The 26,057-nt window shown below is 43.6% G+C and overlaps 1 protein-coding gene across 1 annotated transcript in view; it reads left to right on the top strand.

The window, feature by feature from the left end:
• The window catches only part of LOC136651928 (transmembrane protease serine 11E-like), a 31,344-nt gene extending 8,424 nt beyond the window's left edge, over positions 1–22,920 (top strand). The window contains exons 4-9 of the mRNA XM_066628679.1: positions 1,064–1,227; positions 4,850–4,888; positions 15,391–15,559; positions 17,871–18,136; positions 19,579–19,721; positions 22,759–22,920. Coding sequence (XP_066484776.1) covers positions 1,064–1,227; positions 4,850–4,888; positions 15,391–15,559; positions 17,871–18,136; positions 19,579–19,721; positions 22,759–22,920 — 943 coding nt within the window. The remainder of the gene's footprint in view (positions 1–1,063; positions 1,228–4,849; positions 4,889–15,390; positions 15,560–17,870; positions 18,137–19,578; positions 19,722–22,758) is intronic.
• The last annotated feature ends 3,137 nt before the right edge of the window (positions 22,921–26,057 follow it).

Below are 26,057 nucleotides of genomic sequence, written 5' to 3'. Positions count from 1 at the left end.
GTATGCAATTATGTGACATCACGCACTCTGCCTCCTGAATCTCAGGCTTGGGGTTGCCTCCAACTTGGCAATCCTAGTTACAACAGAAATGTATTTTTTCTTTTCCCACTTCTGTGTAACATGTGAACAGACAATGAACTGGAGCAACTGGGATTCTATTCTACTAACCATGCAAATTGATTGGGGTGATTATGGGCCCAATCCTATCCAATTTTCCATTGTTAGTGCTGCTATGCCTATGGGGTATGCATTGCTTCCTGTGTTGGGGAGGCAGTCACAGAGGCCTCCTCAAGGTATGGGAACATTTGTTCCCTTACCTTGGGGCTGCATTGCGGCTGCAGCAGTGCTTTAAAATTGGATAGGATTGGGCCCTATGATGCTCAAAAAACTCCTGTTTCAGTTCAGCAGGGGAGATGATGATGATGATGATGATGATGATGATGATGAACAGTATTTATATATCGCTTTTCAACAAAAATGTTCACAAAACAGTTTACAGAGAGAAATCAAATAACTAAGGGCCCAATCCTATACAATTTTCCACTGCCAGTGCTGACATGTGTGCTGCATCCTGTGGTGGTAGGGCAGTCAGGGAAGGTAAGGGAATGTTTGTTCCCTTACCTTGGGGCTGCACCAGTGCTGGAAAGTTGGGTAGGATTGGGCCCTAGGTGGCTCTCTGTCCAAAAAGGCTCACAATAAAAAAGCAGCTAGAAAAGACACTGTGCTGGGGTGAAAAGGGACAGTTGCTCTCCGCCTGCTAAATATAAGACAAGCGCCACTTGTGAAAGTGACTCTTGCCCAGTTAGCAGTGGATTGTGTGCAGAAGTAGATTTTTGCATTTGTACTGTAGTATTCAGCTGGGTTTCAATACAATGAATTGATGTATCTTTTTATTTAAGTCAGTTTTTACCTACCATGGATAATAGGAACGGGTGAGGGAATGCAAGATGTCTATAGCAAGTACCTTCATGATGTGCTTATGTCTTGGGTCAGTTGTGCAGAATGGCCCTTGAACAGTTGGTAGAAAATATCCCAGCTATGTGAGATTTCCCTTTTTTTGCAGCCCAGACAATGGTGGAGTGCTGGTAGACATGGTGCTGGTGTTTCGGTTTGTTGCCTCAGACAGCAGAACATTGCTCTGGGAGAGTGTTAACAATTTTTTGCTGCGGAGGCTTCAATCATCCACACAGCCTTTGAGTATTGATGTTTCATCTTACCACCTCTCAGGCAAGTGTCACAGGTGACAACTTTAATGTTGGTCAGATTATTTTCTTCTTATTATGTTTTATTATATAATAACAATTACCTAAATATTATTTAATAGAAAATAATGATCTAATTATATTATATGATTTCATATGATTGGTGCTTTCTTTTTCTGCATTGTGCCCTGAAGTTTTTTGAGTTCGTAAATTCATCACCTGCTCCTGCTCTTAGGTTGCTTGTGGTCTACACTAGGCTTCTTTTCCCTTTGAGGATAAGACAATGCACAGTGTCCATTCCCAGCCTGCTAGGTTTTCCCCTTGGTTTGCTTGGCTTTCACTACCTTGTGCTCTCTGGCTATGCCCAGCGGCCCAGCACTCATGGATTTAAAAGAAGCTAACCTTAAGCATTAATGGAGTATACCCAGGACTGCAGTTATTTTTGACTGGAGCTAGTACCAGTAGCCATCACTATGGTGCCATTTTTTGGTAATAATGAAATAAAAACACATAACACCACTTTCTGCATTTCTCATTTTTGTAAAACAAAACAACTCTAAAATCTGTGAAAAAATAAAACCATTTTCTAATTGGTCACTGTAGGCTGGTTGGGCTGAACTGGGTTGATGCATGGATAATGGCTGTGGCTACATCTGCTGACACTACTGGTGTAGTGTACTGGTACCTATATCACGTACCTAGTACAATTTGAAAACTATTATACTTTATCATTATAATGTATAAAACTACACCCTTGGAATAAAAGCACATAACATTGCTTTCTGCACTATTCACCTTGGGAAAAATGATATCTGTGAAAAAATTAAAACATTTAAGAAAACCTCTAGCCATTACATTACTTGAATGCTTTTGATTACCTCTGTGAGGTTTGTATAACTCTGATCAGCAAGTGGGAGGGTAGGATTTATGACCTGTTCATGCCCAGAGTAAGTAAAATGAAAAAGAAAGGAGTTTCTGACATGACTCTTGCAGATATATGATAGACAGCTGCTCCTTCACTGATGTCCAGATTGGTTCAACCATAATCCTGTGTTATTCTGTCTCTGATAATAGCATTACTAAAGAGGTGCACAGGTTTCCAAAATGATAATTATGCACCTAACAGTTGCTAGGAAAAGTTATCCTAAAGCAGTGATTTTCAACCTTTTTCATCTCACAGCACACTGACAAGGTATTAAAAATGTCAAGGCCCACCATCAGATTTTTTTACAATTGACAAGGCACACCATGCTGTTGATTCATGCCAAATCTGTTGCCACCTCCCCCCAGTTTGCTTTGAATTTCACTTTACTCTGGGCAAGACTGAATGCAGCCATATATGATAGCCAACCAGAAACTCAATCCAGTGGTGCCCCGGTATCAATCCAATGGTGCCCCGTTCTGGAATCCCCCCCCCATGGATACTGGAAACTTTGGATACACTGGACTCCCCCTCTTGCACCCAATAGTTCAGAGGTTCCCAAACTCTACATCGTGACAGCTTTGTGTATTGTGGCGCACAGTTTGGGGAAGTGTGAGGTTCCTGAACCTGTGGGACCAGTTGACCACAATCCTCTGGAGGAAACAGAAGCTGCAGGCTCTGCGGGGCTCAGAAGATCCTCCGGAGGTTGCACAGGAGGGATGTGGGAGGCTCCTGCACCAGTGGAACTGTGGATAAGTGAAACCGTGGATACTAGATCTGCGGATATGGCCCGACTCCCTTACAATTATTTCTGCTGCTCTCACGAACATGAAGAAAAAGGAAGGCTGTCAATCTGGCAAACATTGTTGATTGGTTACATAAAGTGTGATGGATCACAAGTTGTACAGGATTGTTTTAGATGGAATGTTGGTGGCAACTCTGTAGCATCTGATTCAATTATGCACATGCCTACCCAAGAGTGGTCAGTACAGTCAATTCTGACATCACCAAACATTATGCATGGGCTCTCACTTTAGGAACAGTTGGAAACATATTTAAATGGTTCCCATTTATATCTGTCTTCCTTTGTTAGAAAATGACTGGGCCATGAGACAAATGAAACGAATGGCAGTGAATAGAGTGTGCTATTTTAGAATTCATGAAGGGTGCAATCCTAACCCCTTATGTCAGTGCTTTCCAGCACTGACATAAGGGCAATGCAGCTCTGAGGTAGGGGAACAAACATTCCCTTACTTTGAGGAGGCCTCCGTGAATGACACCCAACTTCAGGAAGCTGCACATGTCCCATTGGCACCGCTATGCCAGTGCTGGAAAGGTTAGGACTGCATCCGAAGTCCTAACATCCTGCATCCGAAGGTTAGGAGTGCTGGAAAGGTTAGGAAAGGTTAGGACTGCATCCAAAATGAATTAAAAAATTATTTAAATAATGTTTTTAGAATTTTTTTAATATATGCTTTTTTCATTTTAAAAAGTCAGTCCCAATTCAGAATTCTGTTTACTCACATTGCCCCACAACAACAATGCATCCTGGGGCATATGAGAAATGAAAATGGTTCCTCAAAGAGGTAGCTGTGCAATCAAGCTTTGGCTGGAACCATGTTGCTATATATAAGAAAGAAAAACAGTTTGTTTTATTTTTAAAAAAGAATTAAAGTATAGTAAAACAAAACAATTAAGCTAATGAAAAATAAAACAAAGCAAAGTAAAACAAAAGATGTAACAATTGAGTACCCCCCGTCAGGAACTCCAAAATATGGAATATTCCAAAATACAGAACTTCTTAGAGTGCCAATATGACTTCTTTATGATTTTTTTTACTTTTTTTCTAAAGAAATAAAATAACGAACTGTGTTTCATGCACAAATCTTGTTTCATGCACAAAATTATTTAAAATATTGTATAAAATTACCTTCAACCTATGTGTATAAGAGGTACATGAAATGTAAATGAATGTTGTGTTTAGACGTGGGCCCCATCCCCAAGATCTCTCATTATGTATATGCAAGTATTCCAAAATGAGGAAAAATCAGAAATCCAAAACACTTCGCAAGCACTTCGGATAAGGGATGCCCAACCTGTAAATATATATATATCTATTTTTGCACACATTTACAAAGCACAAAGTGTGTGAAGAGTTTAAATTAAGGGTCCCCTAACTTCAACCCACGTGTACCTGAGGGGGGTTAAATGCCCCAGGATGCCCTGCCTCTGGTGGTGCCCCCACCTTTCTAACCCCCTGCCACTTTCCTTGCCCCTCTCTGAAGGCCTGGGAGGTTGTATGCAGCCTCCTCAGCCTTCAAAAGGCCTTCTAAGGCCTCTGGAAGGCCTTTATACCTCACTTCTGATTTTTGGCTGAAAACCAGAAATGATGTTTTAAGGTCTTCCGGTAGCCTCAGAAGGCCCCCAGACGAGACAGTGTGGGGTGGCAGCATTCTCCTCTGTGGGGGCATTCAGTGGTCCTGGCCCTGGGCAGCACAAGGGCTAGGATTGCCAGTGCTCCAACCAAGTTGCATCATGGCATGATTTCCAATCCATTGATGAAAATGCAGAGCTCCTAGAAACTTGGAACTATGTCTGTAACCTCTATTTTCATATTGGCTTTCTAATGTAATACAAATCATGCTTACTGAAGCTGCACTCATCTGAAATGTTGTAGAGTGTACATCTTCAATTGTATTTAATTCAACACTGTCTTCTTTTCCAGAGATTAACGAGGAATATGGTTCAAATCTTCTCAACAGTTGTAAGTACTAACATTGGGTTGTGTTCTGAAAGAGGGTTGCTAGAATGCAATTGGTTTAGCAAAGTAATCTTCTTGTAATGTGTAGGACTTTTCTGATTTGCTTATTCTTTCTGGACTACCAAGGAAGTCAGGTCTATTATAGGAGAGGCCATGTAAAAGGCTCTTTAGATCCTTCTAGACTGCATTGCAGTTGTACCAAATATGTGGGTAAGGAAAGGGAGAAGCATTGCATAGTTAGTGCTGCATTACTACCACATTTGTTGATCAAGATATATATTTAAAATACAAAATGAGTCATAATGGTCTCTGAGATTGGTCTCTGAGCCATAACACTGTAACAGTAAGGAATGTGGAAACATAGTGCATGGTGATGGAAAGAGAAAGTATCCAAGTTTTGTATGTGCACAATTCTATGGGGAATTGGTGTGTCTTTGGCTGGTAGGGGGAGTTCATGTTAGTCAGGATGGCATCAGTTGTAGAGAAGAATTACTGCATTTTGAAGTATGCAAAAACAGAGTCCATTATCGTGGTTCAATGACATTTTTGTGCTCTGTTTCCAGGGATGGGCAAGTCCAGTGCAGCTTGACTTGAGTCGAGTCATGAGTCTCTGCCTCCCACGACTCATCTCCAAAATGAGTCCTAACAGATGGACTTTCCAAGTCGCCCAGAGCGGTTTCACAATTTGAAAAGACTCAAGTCATGAGTCTTTCCCTTTAAAAAGCCAGCCGTGGCTCCATGGAAAAAAATGGGGCTGCTGCTGTTGTAGTGTGTGTGAGTGTGAGTGTGTGAGTGTGTGTGAGAGAGTTCTCTTTGAGCATTTCCCTGCTGTCCCCATCCCATCTGTAAACAAGGTGGGAAAGGGTGTGATGGACTGCATGAGAGTGGAGAAGGAAGTGGCAGGAGGAAGGAGGGTCATGTGCAGCAGCTGGGAGACTTACTAGTATGACCTGATCCTTTGCAGCTCTACTCAGGAGTAGTCCCATTTGCACAGATCATTCAAGGAGGCTTCCTCCTCCCAAGTAATAATGGAGCCATGGTTGGAAAGTGTGATCGCTATGAACCACCTCCCTCTTCCTGGGCTTCTCCAGCTAATCCTAACACGAGAACTCCCTTGAGTTCCTCCTTCTGCCCTACCTCATCCAAAAAAAAAATTCAGACTGCCTATCCCTCATCCAATAATCATCAGTTCCTTCAGAGATGGACAAGAGAGCTGGCTCCCACCTTCCCCTCCCCCGCTTCTGCTTGATGCAAAAGCAAAACATTAACCCTTCCCTGCCTCCTGGCTGGAACTTTCCTGTTGCTCGCCAGGTCTGAATGTTGGCCCTCCAATGTCATTTATGCCACAAAAAAAGTAAACAAGCATAGCCAGTCACAGACAGACTTGATCTGCATTCGTGGGGGCTCATTTCTGAGTTAGTGGCCTCAGACTCGAGTCAGTGCCTGAGTCATTGTCACGGGTGACTCAAATAGAAATGAGTCAGCAAAACACACGTTTTTGTGGTTCGGGCACGAGTCACCTGACTTAAGCTCCCATCCCTGTTGATTTCTTCTGGAGCTACTTTAAAGACAAGGTGTTTGTGCCAACCCTGCCCCAAGATTTAATGGAATTGAAACAAAGCTTTACCACGGCTATCACTCAGGTGCACCAGGCACGTGTGAGTACAGCCCAAACTGGATTACAGGATAAACATTTTTCATGTCACGCAGGGTGGACACATCCAGCATTTGTAAGGTCTGAAAAAAAACTTTGAACATTTCTCTTTCCATTGCTCTTAACTATGCTTACCCTATCCCTTTCCAATTTAGTGGTACACTAAAATCCCAGAGACCATTATGAACCCCCTGTATTTATGCCCCCCATCCCTAACAGTGAGGCACACAAGTCTATTTACAACATCTTAAAACAAAATTAGAATGCAAAAGCTTTAAAATACAATTCAAAACTAAGGCAATAAAGCAAAAACAAACACTACAAGATCAAGTGTACAAGTCTCCAAGATACTGCAAGAACCGAGTTGTAATTGGCGCTCAGGCTTTTGGAAATTCCCCAGGGAGAATTCAGATGCCTTGCAAGATCCTTTTGTCCTGTCCAAATATTCCAGCTCCCTTCTAATGCCCACTTTTTGGCTAATTAACACCCTCCTTTTCCAAGAACAACAGCTGTGATGTGCAAAGAAATGAACAGAACAATTCAGTTGAGCAATTAACAAGTATTTATTGCTACAAACACAGACACTCCCTGCAAGTCCTCTTGTCCAGAGGCTTTCCCTCCCCAAAACTCAGTGGGTAAAGGTCTGAAGCATCCAGTCCAAGTCCAATCCAGTCTCCAAAGCACAGTCCAGTCTTTTGCAGCAGAGTCCCTCCTCTCCAGCAGTGTCCTCTCCAGCAGAGTGTCTCCTCCAGCAGAGTCCTGGCAGTCCCCTTCTCCTGTAGCTGTTGGTCAGGTAGTATCTGGTCTTCTTCTGAAGCTGCCTTTTATCCTTGGATATCCATAATCCAAAATGCAGCTCAGCTGTGAGCTACCTTGTTAGCTCATTCAAAGTCCCATTAAGGTCAAATGAAGCTCAGGTGTCGATCCAGGTCTCCATTGGCCTTGATTGATTACAGCTGTAGAGCCAGCCCTGCCCTTCCCAGAGCTGTCAAACAGCTGTCAAAACCTGGAATTGCTGTCAACACCGCATCATCCACCTGATGATCTCCTGACCTTCCATTACACCTTTGACGTAGGATCTGTATGCATGCACCAAGTGCAGCACACTATTTATCCATTGGAGGCACAAATGAGGGTGGAAGGTAGCCTTGCTCCTGGAGTGGAGGTGACTGAGTGGGAACTAGGGAGAGTCCTCTCCAAGTCTGACGCCATGGAACACAGAATTTTGAGGACCTGACCCGTCACATTGTGCTTATTATTTTTGGCTGTGACCAGTTCTTATTCAATATCCTTGGTGTGTAACAATGACACATTCTAGCCTTTAGTCATCAGTGTGGGGAAAGAAGATTACAATCTTTTCAGCCGTAGGTGTAGTCAGTACACCTGTCAGGGAACTCAGTGCATATATAAATTTTCATGACTCCACGTACTGAAAAGTTGCTATTCAGCAATTGATTGTGTGTGCTAAAGACGAGGTACACCCTAAGTACTCCACAAGGACTGGAAAAACTTGTTTATTCTCCAGTGGCCTTTTAAAACAGACTGTAGCTTCTGGCTTATTGTCAACGTTGATGACACCAAAGCCCAGCTACTGCAAATCTTATTCAGTAATTCCTCTGGCTTCTGAGAACTCGCCAGTGATTGCTTATTTTCAAGCATATCTTTGGAATCATATGAGCTAGAAAAACTGCTTATTTACACATGAAATCTGACATTCTTAGATACTCATATTTTGCAACCAAAGCATTGTTAGTACTTTTCTCTGTGGAATCATAGCATACACACAACTTACATTACAGTTTGCTACAGTTTGATAAATTACAGTTTGCTACTATTACATGCATGATTATAAACAGTTTGTGTGGTATTTTATAAATAGATGCCAATCTACTAGAATTTAAATGCCTATAATACCAAATGGTGGCACATGTTTTGGTTTTTAAAAACCACTGTCAAGTGCTTCTGTGGCAGTCTGTCACTGTACAACCTGAACATTCTGTTCCTTATAAAATGAAAATGATTTGCCTGATCAATATATGCACATGGGGAGGATGTGCTAGATGATGTCATCAAGCTACATGATTGCTGGAACTCACCTGGTCACTCCACCCCACTTCCTTGGCCTAAAAGGGCAGGTTTGGCTCCCCATTCACTCAACACATGTCTATTCTGGAGGTAGGGGGTAGACAGGAAGGAAGGCCAGATCCACAAACAGCACACATTGGGGGAATAAGGAAGTTTTGAAACAAAGTTTGCTTGCAAAGGATCCAGAGCCCTGTGCCAGGCCTTGCCACCTGACGTGAGGCGTCTTCACTTTGTGCCAGCTAAATAGCTGGCACAGGTCAAGTAGTCCCATTGCGGGCAACTTACCTTAACTGGGGGAAGGGGACAAATATCCCTTTCCCCCAAGGAGCCACAGCGGCTGCCCAGCGCACTCAGGATTTTGTGCTGGGAAGCTGAGGATTGAGCTGTTAATTCTTTGACTATACTTGATTGTATCTTCTGTTTTAATGAATGGTTTGGCTCATTTCCTTGAGTGATCTTCTTGGGTTTTGGGTTTTTTGTCCCTGATACATTTGATTTTCGTTCTATAATACAGTAGGGGGCTGCATGGTTGTAAGACACTCCCTGAGTCTGTTTTAAACTCAACATGAGGATAACAATGAACAATATCATATGCTTGATGCATTTCATAAACCAGTGGACAAACTTTTGAGGATAATAGTAGTAATAATTATTTTTTTTAAAAAGGACTAATAGTCAAATGGCCATACTTTGCAGGCTTGGTGTAAAAATTTCTAAGATATATGTGAATGACTTTCAACACATATGCTTATGGTAGAGCTGCAATGAAGTTAAATTTTGCTGCTTGCTCCTCCAACCCATGATAGTTCATATTCAAAAAAACAAAGGAAATTTTAACATGAAAAAGTTGTTGGTTTCAGCAATCAGTTAAAGAGCTCACAAATCTACTCATGGACCAAAAGCATAGAAATTACATATAATTATATAAATTATATTATAAATTATGTTACCTGCCCTAAGTGCCACATCATGCATGCAGTCAACACATTATACAGTTTCACACATTGTGCTGGCTTAAAACTTAGGGCCCAATCTCTCTCCCATGCCAATGCAGCTGTGCCAAAAAGGCTTGCTCTACAGCCTGTGGGGGAGGGGCAGTTCAGGAAGCTTGGGGAGTGTGAAGGAACATATCTCCCCTTGCCTCCCTGCCAATGGGTCTCCTCAGACCTGCATATTTAGAGTCCAATCCTGTGCTCAGCAGTACAGCTCCGTGTCACTGAGTACTGTTGCAAACGTGCCATAAGGCATGTTTGCTAGCCTCACCGCTGGGCTCCCGCAGCTTGGCGGTCTCCCGGACCGCTGAGCCGTGACATGGTAAGCGGGAGCGGGGGGAGGAGGCGTTCCAGGGAGGGGGAGGCCAGCGGCGGGCAGAGTGAGGGTGGGGAAGAGGCGTGATGCAGAGGTGTGATGCAGGGAGGGGGCAGGCTGGAGGCGTGCTGTGGTAGGGCGGGAGGTGGGTCCACGGAGCTCTGCTCCGCAGGATCCAAGGCGCTCGGAGAGGGCTCTGCGCCCTACACAAGTGCCTTTACCTTACTGCCGACCTTTTGGTCGGTGGTAAAGTGAGTAGCCCATTGCAGGGCTGCTTACCTTACCTGGGGGAAGGGGACGAGAGTCCCCTTCTCCCAAGGTGCCTCCCATGGTAGCCCGGGGCATGCAGGATCCGGCGGCATCCAGTTCTTGGTGCCACCAAGGCTGGGTGCCCCGGGCAGCTCAGGATTGGGCTGTTAGTTGGCATAAGTCTGAGGAAAGAAAGGGAGCATTTCGGGAGGCAAAGAAGGGGATAACATCTGGCGCAAGTTGCCCATCCTGGGTGCTGCCCCCTTCCATCCCCTCAATGTACCTCCTGCCTATACTGGCCTCAACTCATCCCACCCCTGCTGCTGACTTACCATCATCAGTAGGTGCTCTGTTGCGTGGTGGGCCTCTGCAGCCTCCCTGCCAGGGCAGCTTTTCTGACAGCCATAGGACAGTCTCTGCTGGCAGAATGCCAGTGGATCAGCCAGTCAGCTATCAGTTGCTCAGCCATATAAGATTGGGCTGACCGTCTCCATGCACCCATACCTTCCATTGGACTTTCAGATCCCCACATACAATGCATTACACAGAAACCCACCTTCCATAGGGATTTCAGTGAAGGTCTCTCAAACAAGGCTCAGAAACAAATTTGGGGGGTGGGGGGACTCACTGTAGTCCACATCAAAGTGGAAGCAAAGGTGAAAAGCCCCCTGAATTCCTCTCCAACTCAGATTAAGGTTCACACTTATTAGAAAAGAATAAGCTTCCTATACTTCCCATACTCCTATTTTGTTGTTGTTGTTGTTGTTGTTGTTGTTGTTATATTTGTATTTTACAAACAAAATTTTGAGAAAGAGAACAAAATGTTTTTAATGTTTGCATACCCACATCCTTTTACTTATGAGGAGCACAACTGAAGCCTACCTGGTCCATGCCACTTCAGTATGAAATGGAAGTGGTACAGTTAGGGTTCCCAGCCTGATATGCTACTGCTCATATCAAACAGAAGTAGTGTGGACTAGGCAGGCTGCAGGTCTCACTCCTCATAAATAAATTAAAGAGAAGGGGACAGGTTCCAAATTGCCTGTTCCTGCCTATTTGTAAGTAATCTAGAACATGACATTCTTTCTCCCTTTCTTCTTCTCGCAGCACTAGAAGAAGAATGGGAAAAAGCTCCTTACCTCCTCACTGTGCTCCATCCTCACACGTTTATACTTTAAATACCCTTTAAACTTTAAATGCCTTGTCAGTGCCTCGCCATGAGATGAAAAAGGTTGGAAATCACTGCTTTAAAGTTTAAATACCCTTTAAACTTTAATTGCCATGCAAGTAAGGACAATAGCATAGCTATGGGGGGGCAGAGCACTAGGTTTGCAGGGTGCCTCAACTTGCTGTGTAAGTTGCCCCTTCCCCTCGCTGCCAAAGCCACTTCCAGCAGTGAGAGCAAAGTAGAGGAGATACCTCCACTTTGCTCTCACTGCTGGGAATGGCTCTGACAGCAAGACAGAGGGGCAGCTTACATGGTGTGTTGAGGAACCCTGCAATCCTAGTGCTCTGCCACCCATGGCTACACTACTGAGTAAAGAGCAAGGAAAGGGGTAGTGAAGTGCTCTTTCCTTGTGCAGCATTTAAAGTTTAAAAGGATGAGTTCCCTTTAAACGCCATGTGAGAATGAAGCATGGGGAGGGAAGGGAATTATCCAATTCCCGCTTTCATTTATTGAGCAGCACTGCATGCCACATGCCAACAATATTTTTTGCATGCCACCTTAGACATGCATGCCAAAGTAGGTACACCACCCTTGTGTTACACTGTATAATTAGTTTATTGCTTCATGGTGCAGAAGTCAAGATGGGCACCTTAACTTACAATGTCCATGGTTTTTGTTTTTGTCACACATGTGAATTTGTAAGCAGTTTATGTCTTCTGAATATGTTTTGTTCCTAGAAGTTAGTTCAGTTTTAATTCCATTTTGTTCTGCCTATTTACCCCCTCCCCAAAGCCCCTACAATGGTTGATATTGATTTGCCATACAGGTTCTCAGGAGTCAGGACCAATGTAGATGTGATCTTAGTCACATCATACAGTCCTGTGAGTTTGTATTTTATGTAAATAGAAGCTGTGGGGGGCCTGATCTGGACTGGGTTCATGGTGCGGGGAGGACATATGAATTCCATCATGTTCCATTGTCCCAACCCACATTTCCACCCACCATGGTTGCTTTTTGTGAAAAAGAGACAGTTTTGCTTTACTTATCTCAATGACAAATTTAAGAGATGGGTCAAGTTTGGGCCTTGGAGACATATGCCATCTGGTGGAGATATAACAAAATGCACACAGAAAAATAAGCAGCCTTCAAATTTCAAACATGCATGGCTACATCTGAAGGTATGTTTGTTTTAAAATTCTTCTGCTTTCATTCCTCCTTTTTCATAAGATGTCCTTCATCTGTTATGATTTAAGATGAGGTATACTACCTAGAAAATATTAATTCCTTAGGAATAGTAAATAGTTTCCTGTACATAATATCAGGGGTGTCCAAACATTTTGGCAGGAGGGCCACATCATCTCTCTGACACTGTGTTGGGGGCCAGGGAAAAAAAAGAATTAATTTACATTTTAAATGTGAATAAATTTACATATATGAATATATTAGAGATGGAACTTATATGAATGAATGAAGGTCTTGCAGTAGCTCAAGGCCTATAAAAGGTCTTGCACAAAGCAAAACCAACCTTTCCTTTGCTGCCACTGCTGCATCACAGATGTGAAACAGCAAGTAGCAGAGGGAGCCCTCTCCCACAGCTCAGGTGAGAGATTGAACAGTTGTCCTCACACTGAGAGCAGTTGTGTTGGGCCAGCACAGGCTCCAGCAAGTCTCTGGAGGGCCAGAGGCTCATTGGAGACTGGGGGCTCTCTGTGGACTGGATTGGAAGCCCCTGAGGGCTGCAGGTGGCCCCCGGGCCGAGGTTTGGGCACCCCTGCATAATATCAAAAACTAGTAGTGTAAAAAAGAATTATAGGAATTGAACACGTGCACAAACATTTGTGAGCATATTCAAATTTAAAGATAGTTTTAAAAAACAGGGAACAATTATTTTTCAAGTGGCAGGCTTCCATATCTACTTTCAAGCTTACCTACTTGTAGGTAAACTTACTGAGAGCAGGAATGACAACACTTTGTATTAGATAGTCCCACCATCATTCAAGGGTATTTGGTGGGCTGGCTTATTGTGAGGTATCTCAATGTTCTCCTCCACACTCCCTCTTTGTTCCATTCCCCTCTTCCTCTTTCCAATTTGTGTTTGTGCAGAGGTACCAACTGGATTTACCATACCAAGAGCCTATATATCTTAGTCCAACCATAGTGTCCCTCTTTGAAGAACCTGAGCGCTGTCATGATCGGGGTGTCATTCACTACTCCTCAGAGTTTATAAAACCAAAGAGAGGAGAGCACATTTGATAATCCAAGTTGGGGCCCGTATTGAAAAAGAACAAAACAGAACCCTCTCCACACTTTAGAGCAGTTTAAGGGCACACCTGCCCTACAAATTTCAAGCTTGTTTAGCTTCCATGCTCCCCACCCGAACTGATATGTAGTCTGAACCTGAAATCCCAGCTGGATGGGAGAGTTTCAGGAGAAAAATAGCAAGAGGAATTAACCGCATCTCCTCCCATCCATTACGCTTTGTCTGCAAATTGCCCTGCCAGATGCTACTTTGTGGTAGAGAAACAGCCTGAGGGTTAAGACATGTGAGTCAGCTAGTAACATGGTCTTCAGCAAAGCTTATAAACTTTTGTTTAATACTGGGTTTTGCTTATTTCCATCATATGGCTTTCAAGAAGTCAACACCTGTAGCTGTCTGATCTCTTTCCATTAGTATCATTACAGAGGATTACCACAAATTAACTGGGAACATTTATACATTAATCTGTGGTTAATTAATTTACTGCAGAGTAATAATGATAAAATTTTAATTCAATTGCCGTCTGTCGGTTGTGAAAGAATGCTAAGTGATGAGTACATTAAGCAATCTGTGTAGTCTCTTGATTTGGCTGCTGTATTGGTGACATCTGCAATCATGTTTTCAAAGGAATTTAACTAAAAAAATGTATAGTACAATATTTTCTGCATTGCCTTTGTGACGGTACTATAAGGTTGCCAATTAATCAACTACGGGTGCAACCCTAACCCACTTTCCAGCACCAACATAAGGGCTATGCAGCTCCGAGGTAAGGTAAGGAGGCCTCCGTGAGTGCCCCCCAACTGCAGGATGCAGCACACGTCCCATTGGCACAGCTATGCCAGTGCTGGAATGTTGGTTAGGATTTAGGTCTATGTTAGTTAATAGGTCAAATCTACACATAAAATATTAATTGATTTTATACTATTAACTGTCTTGGCTTCCCCCAAAGAATCCTGGGAATTGATTTTTAGTGAGTATGCCGGGAAATCTGTTACACTCCTCTAGAACTGCAATTTCCTGGCATTCATGGGGAAAAGGAATGACTATTAGTAATTACACCAGTAACTAGGATATATAGGAACTTCAGAGTTTTAAGAGGTATACGGCCTAATCTGAGCAAGTTTACCATTAGCTCATTGAGCCTACTCTGAGGTAAGCATGCATAGGATTTCATCCTAAACTCAGTGAGCAGTTAGTCTAATTCTTTTCTTTTTCTAGCCTACCCTTTATTTATGAATGTATGTGTCGAATTCACATTTGGGGCCCAATCCTATCCAACATTCCAGTGTAGCAGCAATGCAGCCCTGAGGTAAGGGGATAAATATCTCCTTGAGAAGATCTCCGTGAATCCATTATGGGAAGTGAAACTTCTCTTAAACCACTTTTCAAGCTTCCTACCTAAATCACAGGGGCTAGCAAAAAAAAAAAAAATCCTCTGTGTTAAGGGCAACTGATATTCACAATCAGTAGACAAGCATTTGAGTTTCATGGCTCAGTAAACAAGCTTCTTCAGGCTGGATATTTTAAAATGTCATACTAATACTACAATCTTGTACACATTTTGCAGGGAATCAGTCCCATCAAAATCAAGGGGGATATCTTCTGAATAAACATGCACAGAAACAGGCTAATTCCAAAACTTCCAGAAAGTTGGTCTTTTCTAAACAACAAAAATTTTTCTAGAAATTGATGGGACATAGATTCCCAAATAAAAGTTAAGATTATGCAGAAAAATATGTTTGTTTTCTGAAAAGTAATTGGGCTAAGAAAATATTCCTTTGCAGGCTGTGGAACACGAATGGACAGATCTGCAGAGAGAATCACTGGAGGAAACATCGCAGGGGAAGGGGAATGGCCTTGGCAAGCTAGTCTCCAGAATAATGGCATCCATCGCTGTGGGGCAACACTGATCAGTGATGAGTGGCTTGTAACGGCAGCGCACTGCTTTAGAGGGTGAGAGGACTTCCCCTGCCATTCTGAGATTGTATTTGCACCACTTCAGTTATCACACTTTTAAAAATGATCACATCCAAATTGTGCACTTATGTACATCACTTTTTCCAGCTGCACATGGCTATGTATGCTCGGAATCAGAAAGAAAAGCAAAACATGTTGAGATTACAGGCAGAGAAGATTGCTGAGCATGCAGATGGATAATCTGGTTAAAAAACCTGATACTGTTCCCAGTCGCATAATTAGCAGTGCAGCAAGACAAAGGCTGCAGTCCTAACCACACTTTCATGAGAGTAAGCCCCATTGAATAAAATAGGGCTTACTTCTGAATAGACCTGGTTAGGATTGTGCCTAAAGGGCTTGGCATTAACCTAAGATGATCTAATCAGGCCTGAGTGAGACTGAACCGCAATCAGCTCATTGTACTTGAGATCATTCCAAATCATTCCTGGGAAGCATACCTGTACACCAAACTTAATGCCAAGAGACATCACAGTAAGCTGAATACCTGTTCTGAGCTACTGATTTTTCCCATTAAAGCTATCTTAAAGTAGAGGGAAACTTCAGAAACACACAAGCAGCACATAACAGATTATGATTACTTAAAAAACATTCAATATAGACAAATACCTCCCATAACGTTTCTTCTTTTAGCACTGATTCATTACAGTGCTCTTTGTCCAGTTGTGATTCACAGCTATTCTAGCCAATGGTAGTATTACATTCTGGGCCAATCAGCTGCTGTTTCCTACCTGTTAGATTAACAATGTATCCTATAGTGCTGTTTCACACAGAGCTTGACTTTCCAGAATGAATTCCATGTTAAGAGAGGCATTATTGCATACGTGTAAACTGCATAATGTTAATTAAATAGCTATTCAAAAATATTAAACATTAAAAACTACCTTCATATGAAGTGTATCATGTAGTGATTCCTGCACAAATATAATACTCATCCACCTTCTGCTAAGTTTTAGCTTGTGTAAAATAAAATTTAGACTACTTTGGGAGCAGTCCAGCCCTTGACTTGGGCCAGTGCAAGTCCCAAGGAGGAGTTCCAAGATGCAAGTCTTGCAGAGGAGGCGGGAGGGAGGCGTTCCTGGGCGGGCAGTGGGTGGCCCTGGGGGCAGGCAGGCAGGCAGGGCCTCAACAGGTGGCGCAAGTCCAAGGAGACCCCTAGGGGCCAGCAGTCCTTACCTGGAAATAAGGGGAAATGTTTCCCCTTGCCTCTGGCTGAGCCGCTTTTGGCCCCTATCCTGTGCTGGATACAGCATAAGCCTCTTGGCTTGCCTGTTCCAGCGCAGAGTAGGGTTGTGCCCTTTGCTTTGCAAATAGTTGGGCAGCCCAAAATCCAGGATTGGGCTGCCAGCTGGAGTGCATTGCGACAGTGGAAAACTCTTCTCCAAAGAGAAGAGAGGGGTGGGGAGGTTGTGAAAAGAGGTGATAGGATCCCGCATGTGCCATTGCTGCCGGACCTACTCCCAGAAACTGGGTGGAGAGGGGGAGGAACTGGGGCTTGGAGGCAGTGGAAGGATGTGGGTCTGGTGGCAATGGCATGCACCATATCCTATCCCCTCTTTTAGCAGCCCCTCCCAGCCCTTGGACTTGCACCAGCTACAGAGCTGGCACAGGTCTGAGGAGACCCATTGCAGAATAGGAAGCTTATGGAAGGAGAAATAATTCCTCTTCCCCCTGTAAAGCATCCTGATTGCCCCACCCACTAGATACAGCATGCTCATTTTTTGTGTGGCTGCACTGGTGGGGGGTGGGGTGGAGGATAGGATTGGATCTTCTACACCCAGCCTTGGGTATATATTGGTAATACACAAATACGTAAACATCCAATTAATTAAACTGGGTGAAAACAGTTTTATTTTTAAGATTTCAAGGGTTTTTGTTGTTGTTTTCCAAAAATGAGAAGTGCAGAAAGCTGTTACATATTTTTATTTTATTATCACCCCCCAAAAAAACCCATCACTACCATTTCAACGTACAAAAACTATTTAGACTTAAAACATTTACCTTGCTATGCAGCACAGTTCTACACAAGTTTACTCAGATATAAGTTCCACTGTGGTCAATGGAGTGTACTCCCTCGTAAGTATGCAGAAAATCACACTGTTAGACATCAATTGAACTTCTCACATTTAGGTCAAGCTCAAATTATTCACACCCTCTACAGCTGAGACAGTCTTGTAGGGGAAGTTATCCATATTTGCCCACTTCCACCCTAAGAAAGCCTGGAGCAAAAAGAAAATGTTAGGAATTATTAATTATTCTTACATTCTCTGTAATTTGAAATGTCTTTCAGATTTAGAGAACTCAGAAGTTGGACAACTAGCTTTGGGGCCCGTTTAAATCCACCAACAGAAAAAAGGAACCTTCGCCAGATCATCGTCCATGAGCATTATGCTGAAAGCGTCATGGATCATGAATACGATATTGCTGTGGTTCAGCTTGCAACCCCTGTGCAGTATACATCTGCTGTGCATCGCGTTTGCCTTCCCGAGGCTACACACGTCTTTCCGGACAACACCACCTGCTATGTCACAGGGTGGGGTGCACTGAGAGATGATGGTAATTATTAGTAATTATTTCTCCAGGGTGAAGACGTGGGATTTTAAGAACAGTCATAGTAGATTCTTCATCCATGGAAAGGTTGGTTCAGGTTATTGGGAGCCCTTGACAACAGGCCCTTGGTGGTCCCCCATCCTCCTCTTTGCCAGCATGTCCAATTCCAACTTCCACATGTTTAGAGAGAGAGAGAGATCACAGGTGAGTGAACAAGTAGAGATGGAACCTGCTGCTTGAGATTGGGTTCATGTGGGCTCAGTCTTTCCAGCCACACTGGCAAGAAAGAGGGAAAGGTATGGGCAGATGTGGCAGCTGCTCCTGTAAGAAGCAGTTGCTGCCTCCTCTTGCTTGTTCATCTGCATTCTTAGCCCTGTTCAGAAATTATGTCCTGCAATAGGGGGCTGAGAATGTGCGCCCTTAGGCTTCACTTCCTTGACAGCACAAGAGACATCCTCCTTTCGCATAGGTCCACTTCTTGTGGGAAAGGTGTTCATCCTGGTGCTTATGACAGTTGGAGATCCTTCTCTGCAAGAAAATCTAGCCTGGAGCTTATCACAGGAGGCCTGGTAGCAAACTTGCAAGAAGGCTTATTTCTGAGGTAGCTGCTGAGTCTTAACTTTTAAATGCCAGGAATCATGGCAAATAGCTTCTAAAAGAAAAAGATCTGCATTCCGTCCGTCTTGATGATCACGCTTGCAGTCTGGATATCTTCTGTGCCTCAGGGCTTAGACTAGAGGTAGCCAGATGTGAGTATTCCTCAATCTAGAGTCTCTTGAGTCAGTTGTAGGGACTAGAACAGGGCTTTTCAGACTGGGGTGTGGGCCCTGGCCTCTGCCCCCTTAGGGGGTGGGGGCAGGGAGGAGGCAGCAGCGCAATCGTGGGGATCATGCCACTGCCTTCCCCCCACCACCTCTCCCACCACCCCCGCAAGAACCGAAGAGTTTGAAAACCACTGGACTAGAAGCATGATGTGGATATGGAATGGAGTTCCTAAAATGCAGTAAGCAAAAGGTACTATTCTGATGACTAGACAAAGAAAGAAGGTCCAATTCCTAGCATTTATAGCAGACCTGACCAATCCAGTGACTTCATACTGCCTGCCAATTGCAAGGGGAGATGCTGCATATCCCCTATTCTGTTGTGTGGCAAAAGTGGGTCCTGAGAACTTCGCACAAAAAGTTCCCATGGTATTCAAAGCCTCAGCCCTTGAGGTTCCTAGTTCAAGCTTGGAGTCTTATAACATCCTACCCCGCCCTAGAGCAGAGACATTTGACTTGGACAGAAAGCGTGCATGAATTAATGTTGTGTGGTTGGTTATGAGAGATGCATGGCATTATGTATGATGGGATGAGAGGTATGTGTTATTTGGCTAAGCCAAAGCCTTCCCATTACATTGTATAAGTCTCTGCTTGTCATTTATAATCCCATTATTATTTGTAAATCAGGTCCCAGTGTTTCTGAACTTCGCCAAACCAAAGTGGAAATTATAAGCAACAACATTTGCAATAGAGGAGAAGTATACAATGGAGCCATCACACCTGGGATGCTGTGTGCTGGATACCTGGAAGGAGGGAGTGATGCTTGCCAGGTAAGTCTAATAACTGAAAACAGCAGAATCAGCATTAATTGTGAGAAGGTTAAACACCCACACCCTGGGCTTCTGCACATATTACTCTTTTGCATAATTTACTCCGGGACAATTGCTACCTGACATATAAACACAACTATTGTTCTAGAAGGAGACAGCTGTTATTCTTACCTGCTTTCTAGGGATACCACAAGCAATTCCAATCTAGCACTAGCTGAGGTGAAAGTACTGTTGGAAAGAAATAATGTGGAGACAGGTGTCCCATCCAAATATTCCAGCTCCCTTCTAATGCCCACATTTCGGCTAATTTTTGGAGGGGAAGACACCCTCCTTTTCCAAGAACAACAGCTGTGGTGTGCAAAGAAATGCAGAACTCCTTATCAGTTGAGCAATTAACAAAATTTATTGCTATGAACACATACACTCCCTGAAGTCCTCTTGTCCAGAGGCTTTCCCTCCCCAAAACTCCACTTAGTGGGCAAAGGTCTGAAGCCTCCAGTCCAAGTCCACAGTCTAATCTCCAAAGCACAGTTCAGTCTTCCCAATTCAGTCTTCTGCAGCAGAGTCCCTCCTCTCCAGCAGTGTGTCTCCTCCAGCAGAGTCCTGGCAGTTCCCTTCTCCAATAGGTCTGGGTCAGGTAGCCCTCTTGGTCTGGTAGCACCACCCAGATCAGGGTAGCCTATCTAGCCAGGTTCCCTCTGGTCAGGTAGTTCTGTCTCCTTCTGAAGCTGCCTTTTATCCTTGGATGTCTCATAATCCAAAATGCAGCTCACCTGCAAGCTACCTTGTTAGCCCCTTGTTAAGTCCAAATTAGGCTCAGGTATGAAATCTCTTGGTTCATGTCCATTCAATGTCCCATCAAGGTCAAATGAAGCTCAGGTGTCCAACCAGGTCCATTACAGCTATGGAGCCAGCCCTGCCCTTCCCAGAGCTGTCAAACAGCTGTCAAAACATGGAATTGCTGTCAACACCACATAATCCACCTGATGATCTTCTGATCTTCCATTACAACAGGTTCTGGGCCATTCTGAAAATAAGCAGAGTGTTTATGCAGCTGGTTTAGCAGCTGGTATTTTCTCCAATTCCTGGTTGTGCCACAGCGTGTGAGAGGAGGGTCCACAGCAGTCAAGGATATGCCAAACAGCTGCAAATGCCCAAAGGGTTGTGACATAGACAGGATTTGGAGAAAATACTGCTTCCTAGTTGTGCTGGAGCTCTTGGGCATGCAAAATAGCACCTTTATGCACCCTGAGGACAGCTCACATGAAAGTGCCTGTCTTCAGGAATGTCCCTTTTATGTGTTTCATTGTCAACAACTGGCAGTAATATATGAAAGGTTTTCTGTCTTTAAATTCCCCCACTCCCTGCTGAATGAATTGGTGAAACCGTGACTGGCTGCATTGCCAACCATATCTCATGAGGTTTTGTTGCCTGGCAGTGACATCATTGCCAGGCCAACAAAGCAGAAGCCCCATCCCACAGTCATCACCCTCTGCAGGAGCGAGTGTCACAGATCACAGTGAGCTTTCCTTTCTCGATTGTAGTGCTGGTGTGGTTTTTCTGTCCGCTGCGTCTGATCTGCTTTCAGTATTATTAATAATTGATTTTTGGGCTGTATTTTTAGTGGTTTTTGGTTTTTCAAAACTTTGTGCCGGTGACCACCTTGAACACCTTTCTAACAGGAGGGGAAACCACAGCTGTGCCATGCTACTCCCACCTCTCTGCTTTGCTGTCTGAGGTCTTCAGTGCATAAGGGAGTAATTGAAAAGAGTGACTTCTTTCCTCATCAAAAGGCCTTTAGGCATTTGCAATGCCTACAGTTGATTGTGGGAAGGAGTGGGTGGGAAACAAAGGACCACAGATGTGACATGACATGGCCACAAACTGATTGGGGAATGAACCATTTATATGTTCCTGCCCCATAGTGGGCCAAGAATATTGTGCTTATCTCCCTTCCCCAGTTGTGAGCATGGGGCAACAAGGCAACAAGAGTATGTGTGATATTTTTTCTCTTCTTTGTAAAGGACAAAGTATCCAGGTGTGCACTGCTCAACAACTGTTCGCTAAATGACAGGACTGCATATAAGATGGTGGTCAAAGCACAACAAAAAGGCGCTTAATGCAAAGAAGAGGCAATCTATCTCCGGTAGCCTGTACAGTCAGCTAGTGTCTGGCAGGGAGTTTCTGTTTACACAACAAAGGGAATAGATTGGGCTGAATGTTCGCTTAATGATCTAATTGCATAACAACGGGGATTGGCACACACCTGTAATTGTGAAACCATAATAATCAACTGAGAGGCAATTCAGTTACAGCAGTAAGATACTAAAATATCTTCTGAACTTCTGTATTCTGTAAAAGTGAACTGATATGATGATGTTGATGATCCTTTTAATTACATAATTCTTTCTTTTCTTTTCCCATCTCCATCACCAGAGCTGTATGTTGCAGTTCTGTACAAACATAGGATAGGGTTATGGACACAGGAATCAACTTCCTGTGAATATCAGTTTTTATTTGTTAAAATTTCTAACCGTTATGATTGGAAAGATATACCTAGAAGTGTGAGCAATCTCTGGTGAAACCTCAGACATGATTTAACTTTGCCATTGGGCAAGCAACATCAAGCATGCACCTGCAGCATTCCAAACACTTAACTTCCTGTTTCTACTAGGCCATCAACCACTACATTAGCATGCCAGCCTGGCACTTACTCAGACTACACATCTCTAGTGCACTCATGCTGCACTTAAGGGAAAGTGAGTGCACAGGGAAGCTTTTCTTGCACATTTCAAACCTGACATGATGGTCTGAGAAGAATCCCCAGGGGCCAAAATAACTTCCTGCCTTTCCAACAATTAGCAAAAGTAAAATAAAGTATGCAAAAAATGCTTAATTTGCTGAATTTAAACCAGCTGCAGTTCAGCTTTGTTTGGCACAATATTTTGTACCCACAGCTCAGCCTGTGATATTGCTTTTGCAGAGGAAGATATTTTCCTTTCTGTAGATTTAAAATGATCTTTTTATTTCCTCCTAGGGTGACTCTGGTGGCCCACTGGTTACTCCAGATCCAAGAGGAATATGGTACCTTGTTGGCATAGTGAGCTGGGGAGATGAATGTGCTAAACCAAACAAGCCTGGAGTCTACACACGAGTGACCTATTATCGAAACTGGATTTTTGAACATACTGGAGTCTGACATTCTGGGAAGGATTGACTTCCCAGGCAACATATGAGCCTGAAACCCAAGACGTTTGGACTATAAAAAGATATTTTCATACGTGTACATAGTCTGTATCTTTGGCCTGGTCTGGTTCCAGAGCAAGCACTGAGGTCTCTGCTGGAGGTGCCAACATATTCCCTTCACAACTTATGCCACATCCTCCAAAAGCATTTTATTTTCAGACATTGTTTCACACAAGAAACAAGAGGAGGAACAGACTGAGGCATACATTTGCAACTAACCAGAAAAAAAGCTTTAGATTCTTGTTCTTTTAGACTGCATTCCTTAAAACAATTGCATTTGTGGGGCCTCAGTGGACTCAGATGGATTTTCTGCTCTCATAACTATTTTCAAAGTCTAACCGACAGTATTTTAAAGTGTACGTAATGTATTTCGTTCAAGTGGAATTGCTGCGTATTCCCTGTTAGGGACTGGGAGTACCCTAATTTATTACCGCTCTCTTCCAAGAACAAATCTCATACTCATAATTATCAGGATCTTATGTGGGGGGCTTGTAAGGAGCCACCTGTAAGCAGCCATCAGTGGTCCCCCTTCTGGTGAATAGTGAAGAGGGGCAAGGCACTTGTGGTGTGCTGTTACTTTCAATTGGACCAGCACTTATTTTCCTCTGATTCGCCAGAGCCCTCCACATGTTGCAAAAGATTCTGGCAAAATGCGATCTTTCACATTGTGCGGTGGGTCCAAGATCAGAGGCAATATGGAGCATTTGTCTGTCTCCCTGTACAGTGTGATGTAATGGTGATGTTTGAGGCCTGGTGGACCCCTGACATTTTCAATCAATCAATCAAACCTTTATTAGGCATAAAAATTAACAGATAATATCTCTAAACAATCCAATATATAAATATATGTTTAAAAAGAGAAATAAAGATAAAGGTTAAAACAAAACAATTTACTTGCGAGGTAACTCCAGGTTGCTTAGGACCAACAGATTAGCCTGCTTCAAGTTACTCAGGTGTAAAAATTTTGCAACTGGAAGGGTCACGAGTTCAGAATCCCCCGCCAACAAAAGTTGTAGGCAAACATTCTCAGGAAGACCTTTTTTAGTTCTTAACAATGGGAGCAGGTACTGGTCTCTGGGCACTTGATTGCTATGTTGTTGGCATCCTTCTGAGGGCTGGGGATAAGAATAGGCCCTCAGTTTGGCTGTACTTGTCGTAAGAGGCGACTAAACAGCCACCGGGTAGATGGGACTCGTCAGCCTGGGAAGGCAGCTCATCTGAGAGAAGGAAAACTCTGATCCCAAACCTCCACTGCCTTGTGGCTACATCCCCATTGATTGCTAACACACTGCAAAACAATGTGTAAAAGAGAGTCTGCCTCTCTAAGGCCGCAGTTACAGACTCGTTCTTCCTTCGGGGCATTTTTAAAACTGCCAAGTAGGTCTTTAGAAGGCAACACGTTGCAGCGAGCTAATGTAAAAGCCCTCCTTGCGAAGGATCACTCCAAGAAGGTCAGATACTTTGGTTGTTGACCAAATGTATTATTAAGGTAGAAATTCAGGGGCGAACATTTTTTTTGTGCTGCACCCAAAATCTCTTGCCTTTCTATATCAGTTAATTTTGTTATCAGGAGCCTAATAGAAACCTCAGGTGTAGCAGCTCCTTGTAGATCTGCCTCAAGGCCCATTTGTCTGATTTTCTTATAGAAAAGAGCTAAGCAGGGAGATAACAGCGGGTCAGTCAGTATCCCTTTTAACAATGGGTTTTGATCAGCCCTGAAGCACACTTTGGCCCAGTATTTTAAGAAACTGGACCATGCTAGAAACTCCAGCCTATATTGGCCTGTCTCCAGGCAGAGTGCCGCATAGGGAATGCAATGCAGAACACCTAAGATTTTGTATAGAAAATTTGAATGGATCTTTTCAATCAAATCATTTAATGCTGGCATCCATACAGGAATGCCATACAGAATTCGAGGTGTAACTTTAGCATTAAAAGCTTGGAGAGCAGCTGGAATAAATGAGTTACCCCAAGAGAAGAAAAAGCAGGTTATAGCCTGGACAAATAATTTGGATGAGTTAATTACTGTGCGACGATGGGAAGACCAGAAGTGCCGGTAGTGGAACCGGAGACCAAGATACTGGAATTCCTTGACTTGTTGTATTGATTTACCACTGAAAAATTAAGACTACGGTTTCCAAGAGTGCCCAAACACCACAATCTTGGACTTTTCATAGTTTAACTGCAGAGCGTTGTTGGTAAAATATTCTATGCAGGCGTTAACCAGTCTCCGTAATCCTATTTTAGTACAAGATATCAAGGCCATATCATCCATGTACAAAAGTAAAGGAATTTCCACTGAACCTAATTTGGGAACCCTGGCATTTTCTTGTGGGCCCTGACAAGTGCTGCATACATTGTCAGCTTTCTCACAAATGGGTTCAAAGGGACAAGCTATCATTTAGTGAACACAGGATGTAATGTAAACAAGGCAAATCATTTCTCTTCAAAGGCTGCGGCTGCACTTTAATGCAAACTTACAAGAGAGTTAGAGGCCAATCCTAAAGAGGCCAGTGCTGGCACTGAGCCCTAGCACCAGCGATGGGTGCTGTAAAGCACATGTAGGGCGCTGGGTGAGTAGGAAGTGCCAGCAGAAGGAGGACGGTGGTGAGTGCTACTGCAGAGCGGCAGTGCAGCCTCTGGGGGGGAGGGGGAGGGTGGGGGGAGGGGAACCAGTGGAGCTCTGCTCCACTGTATTCTGTACTTTGTGTTGGGCCAAAAGGCCCAACACAGAGTCTCTCAAGTTTGCACCAGTAAAATAGCCAGCGCAGACATGAGAAGCCCTGTTGCAGGGCTTGGGGCTTTCCCCAGGTGAAGGGGACGAAAGACCTCCCGCTGCTTCCCAGCACCTGCTGGATACAATGGGAGTTGCTTTGGTGCCGCTGCTCTAGTGGGCGCCAGGAAGCTCAGGATTGGACCGTTAGTCCCATTGAGATTAGTAGGATTTACTTCTAAGTAAGCATGCATAGGATTGTGCTGCAAGAACATTAATTCCTCATACAAAGAAAAGAGACAGAGCCCACTGCTTGGTAATTGTGGGCATTAATCTTTAAAAAGGTATAGCAGTTGTATTGCAAACAAAAATGTGCT

Source organism: Tiliqua scincoides, chromosome 5 (assembly GCF_035046505.1).
Source record: "Tiliqua scincoides isolate rTilSci1 chromosome 5, rTilSci1.hap2, whole genome shotgun sequence".
NCBI classification, from domain to species: Eukaryota; Metazoa; Chordata; class Lepidosauria; order Squamata; family Scincidae; genus Tiliqua; species Tiliqua scincoides.
This window is presented reverse-complemented; position numbering and strand designations above follow the sequence as displayed.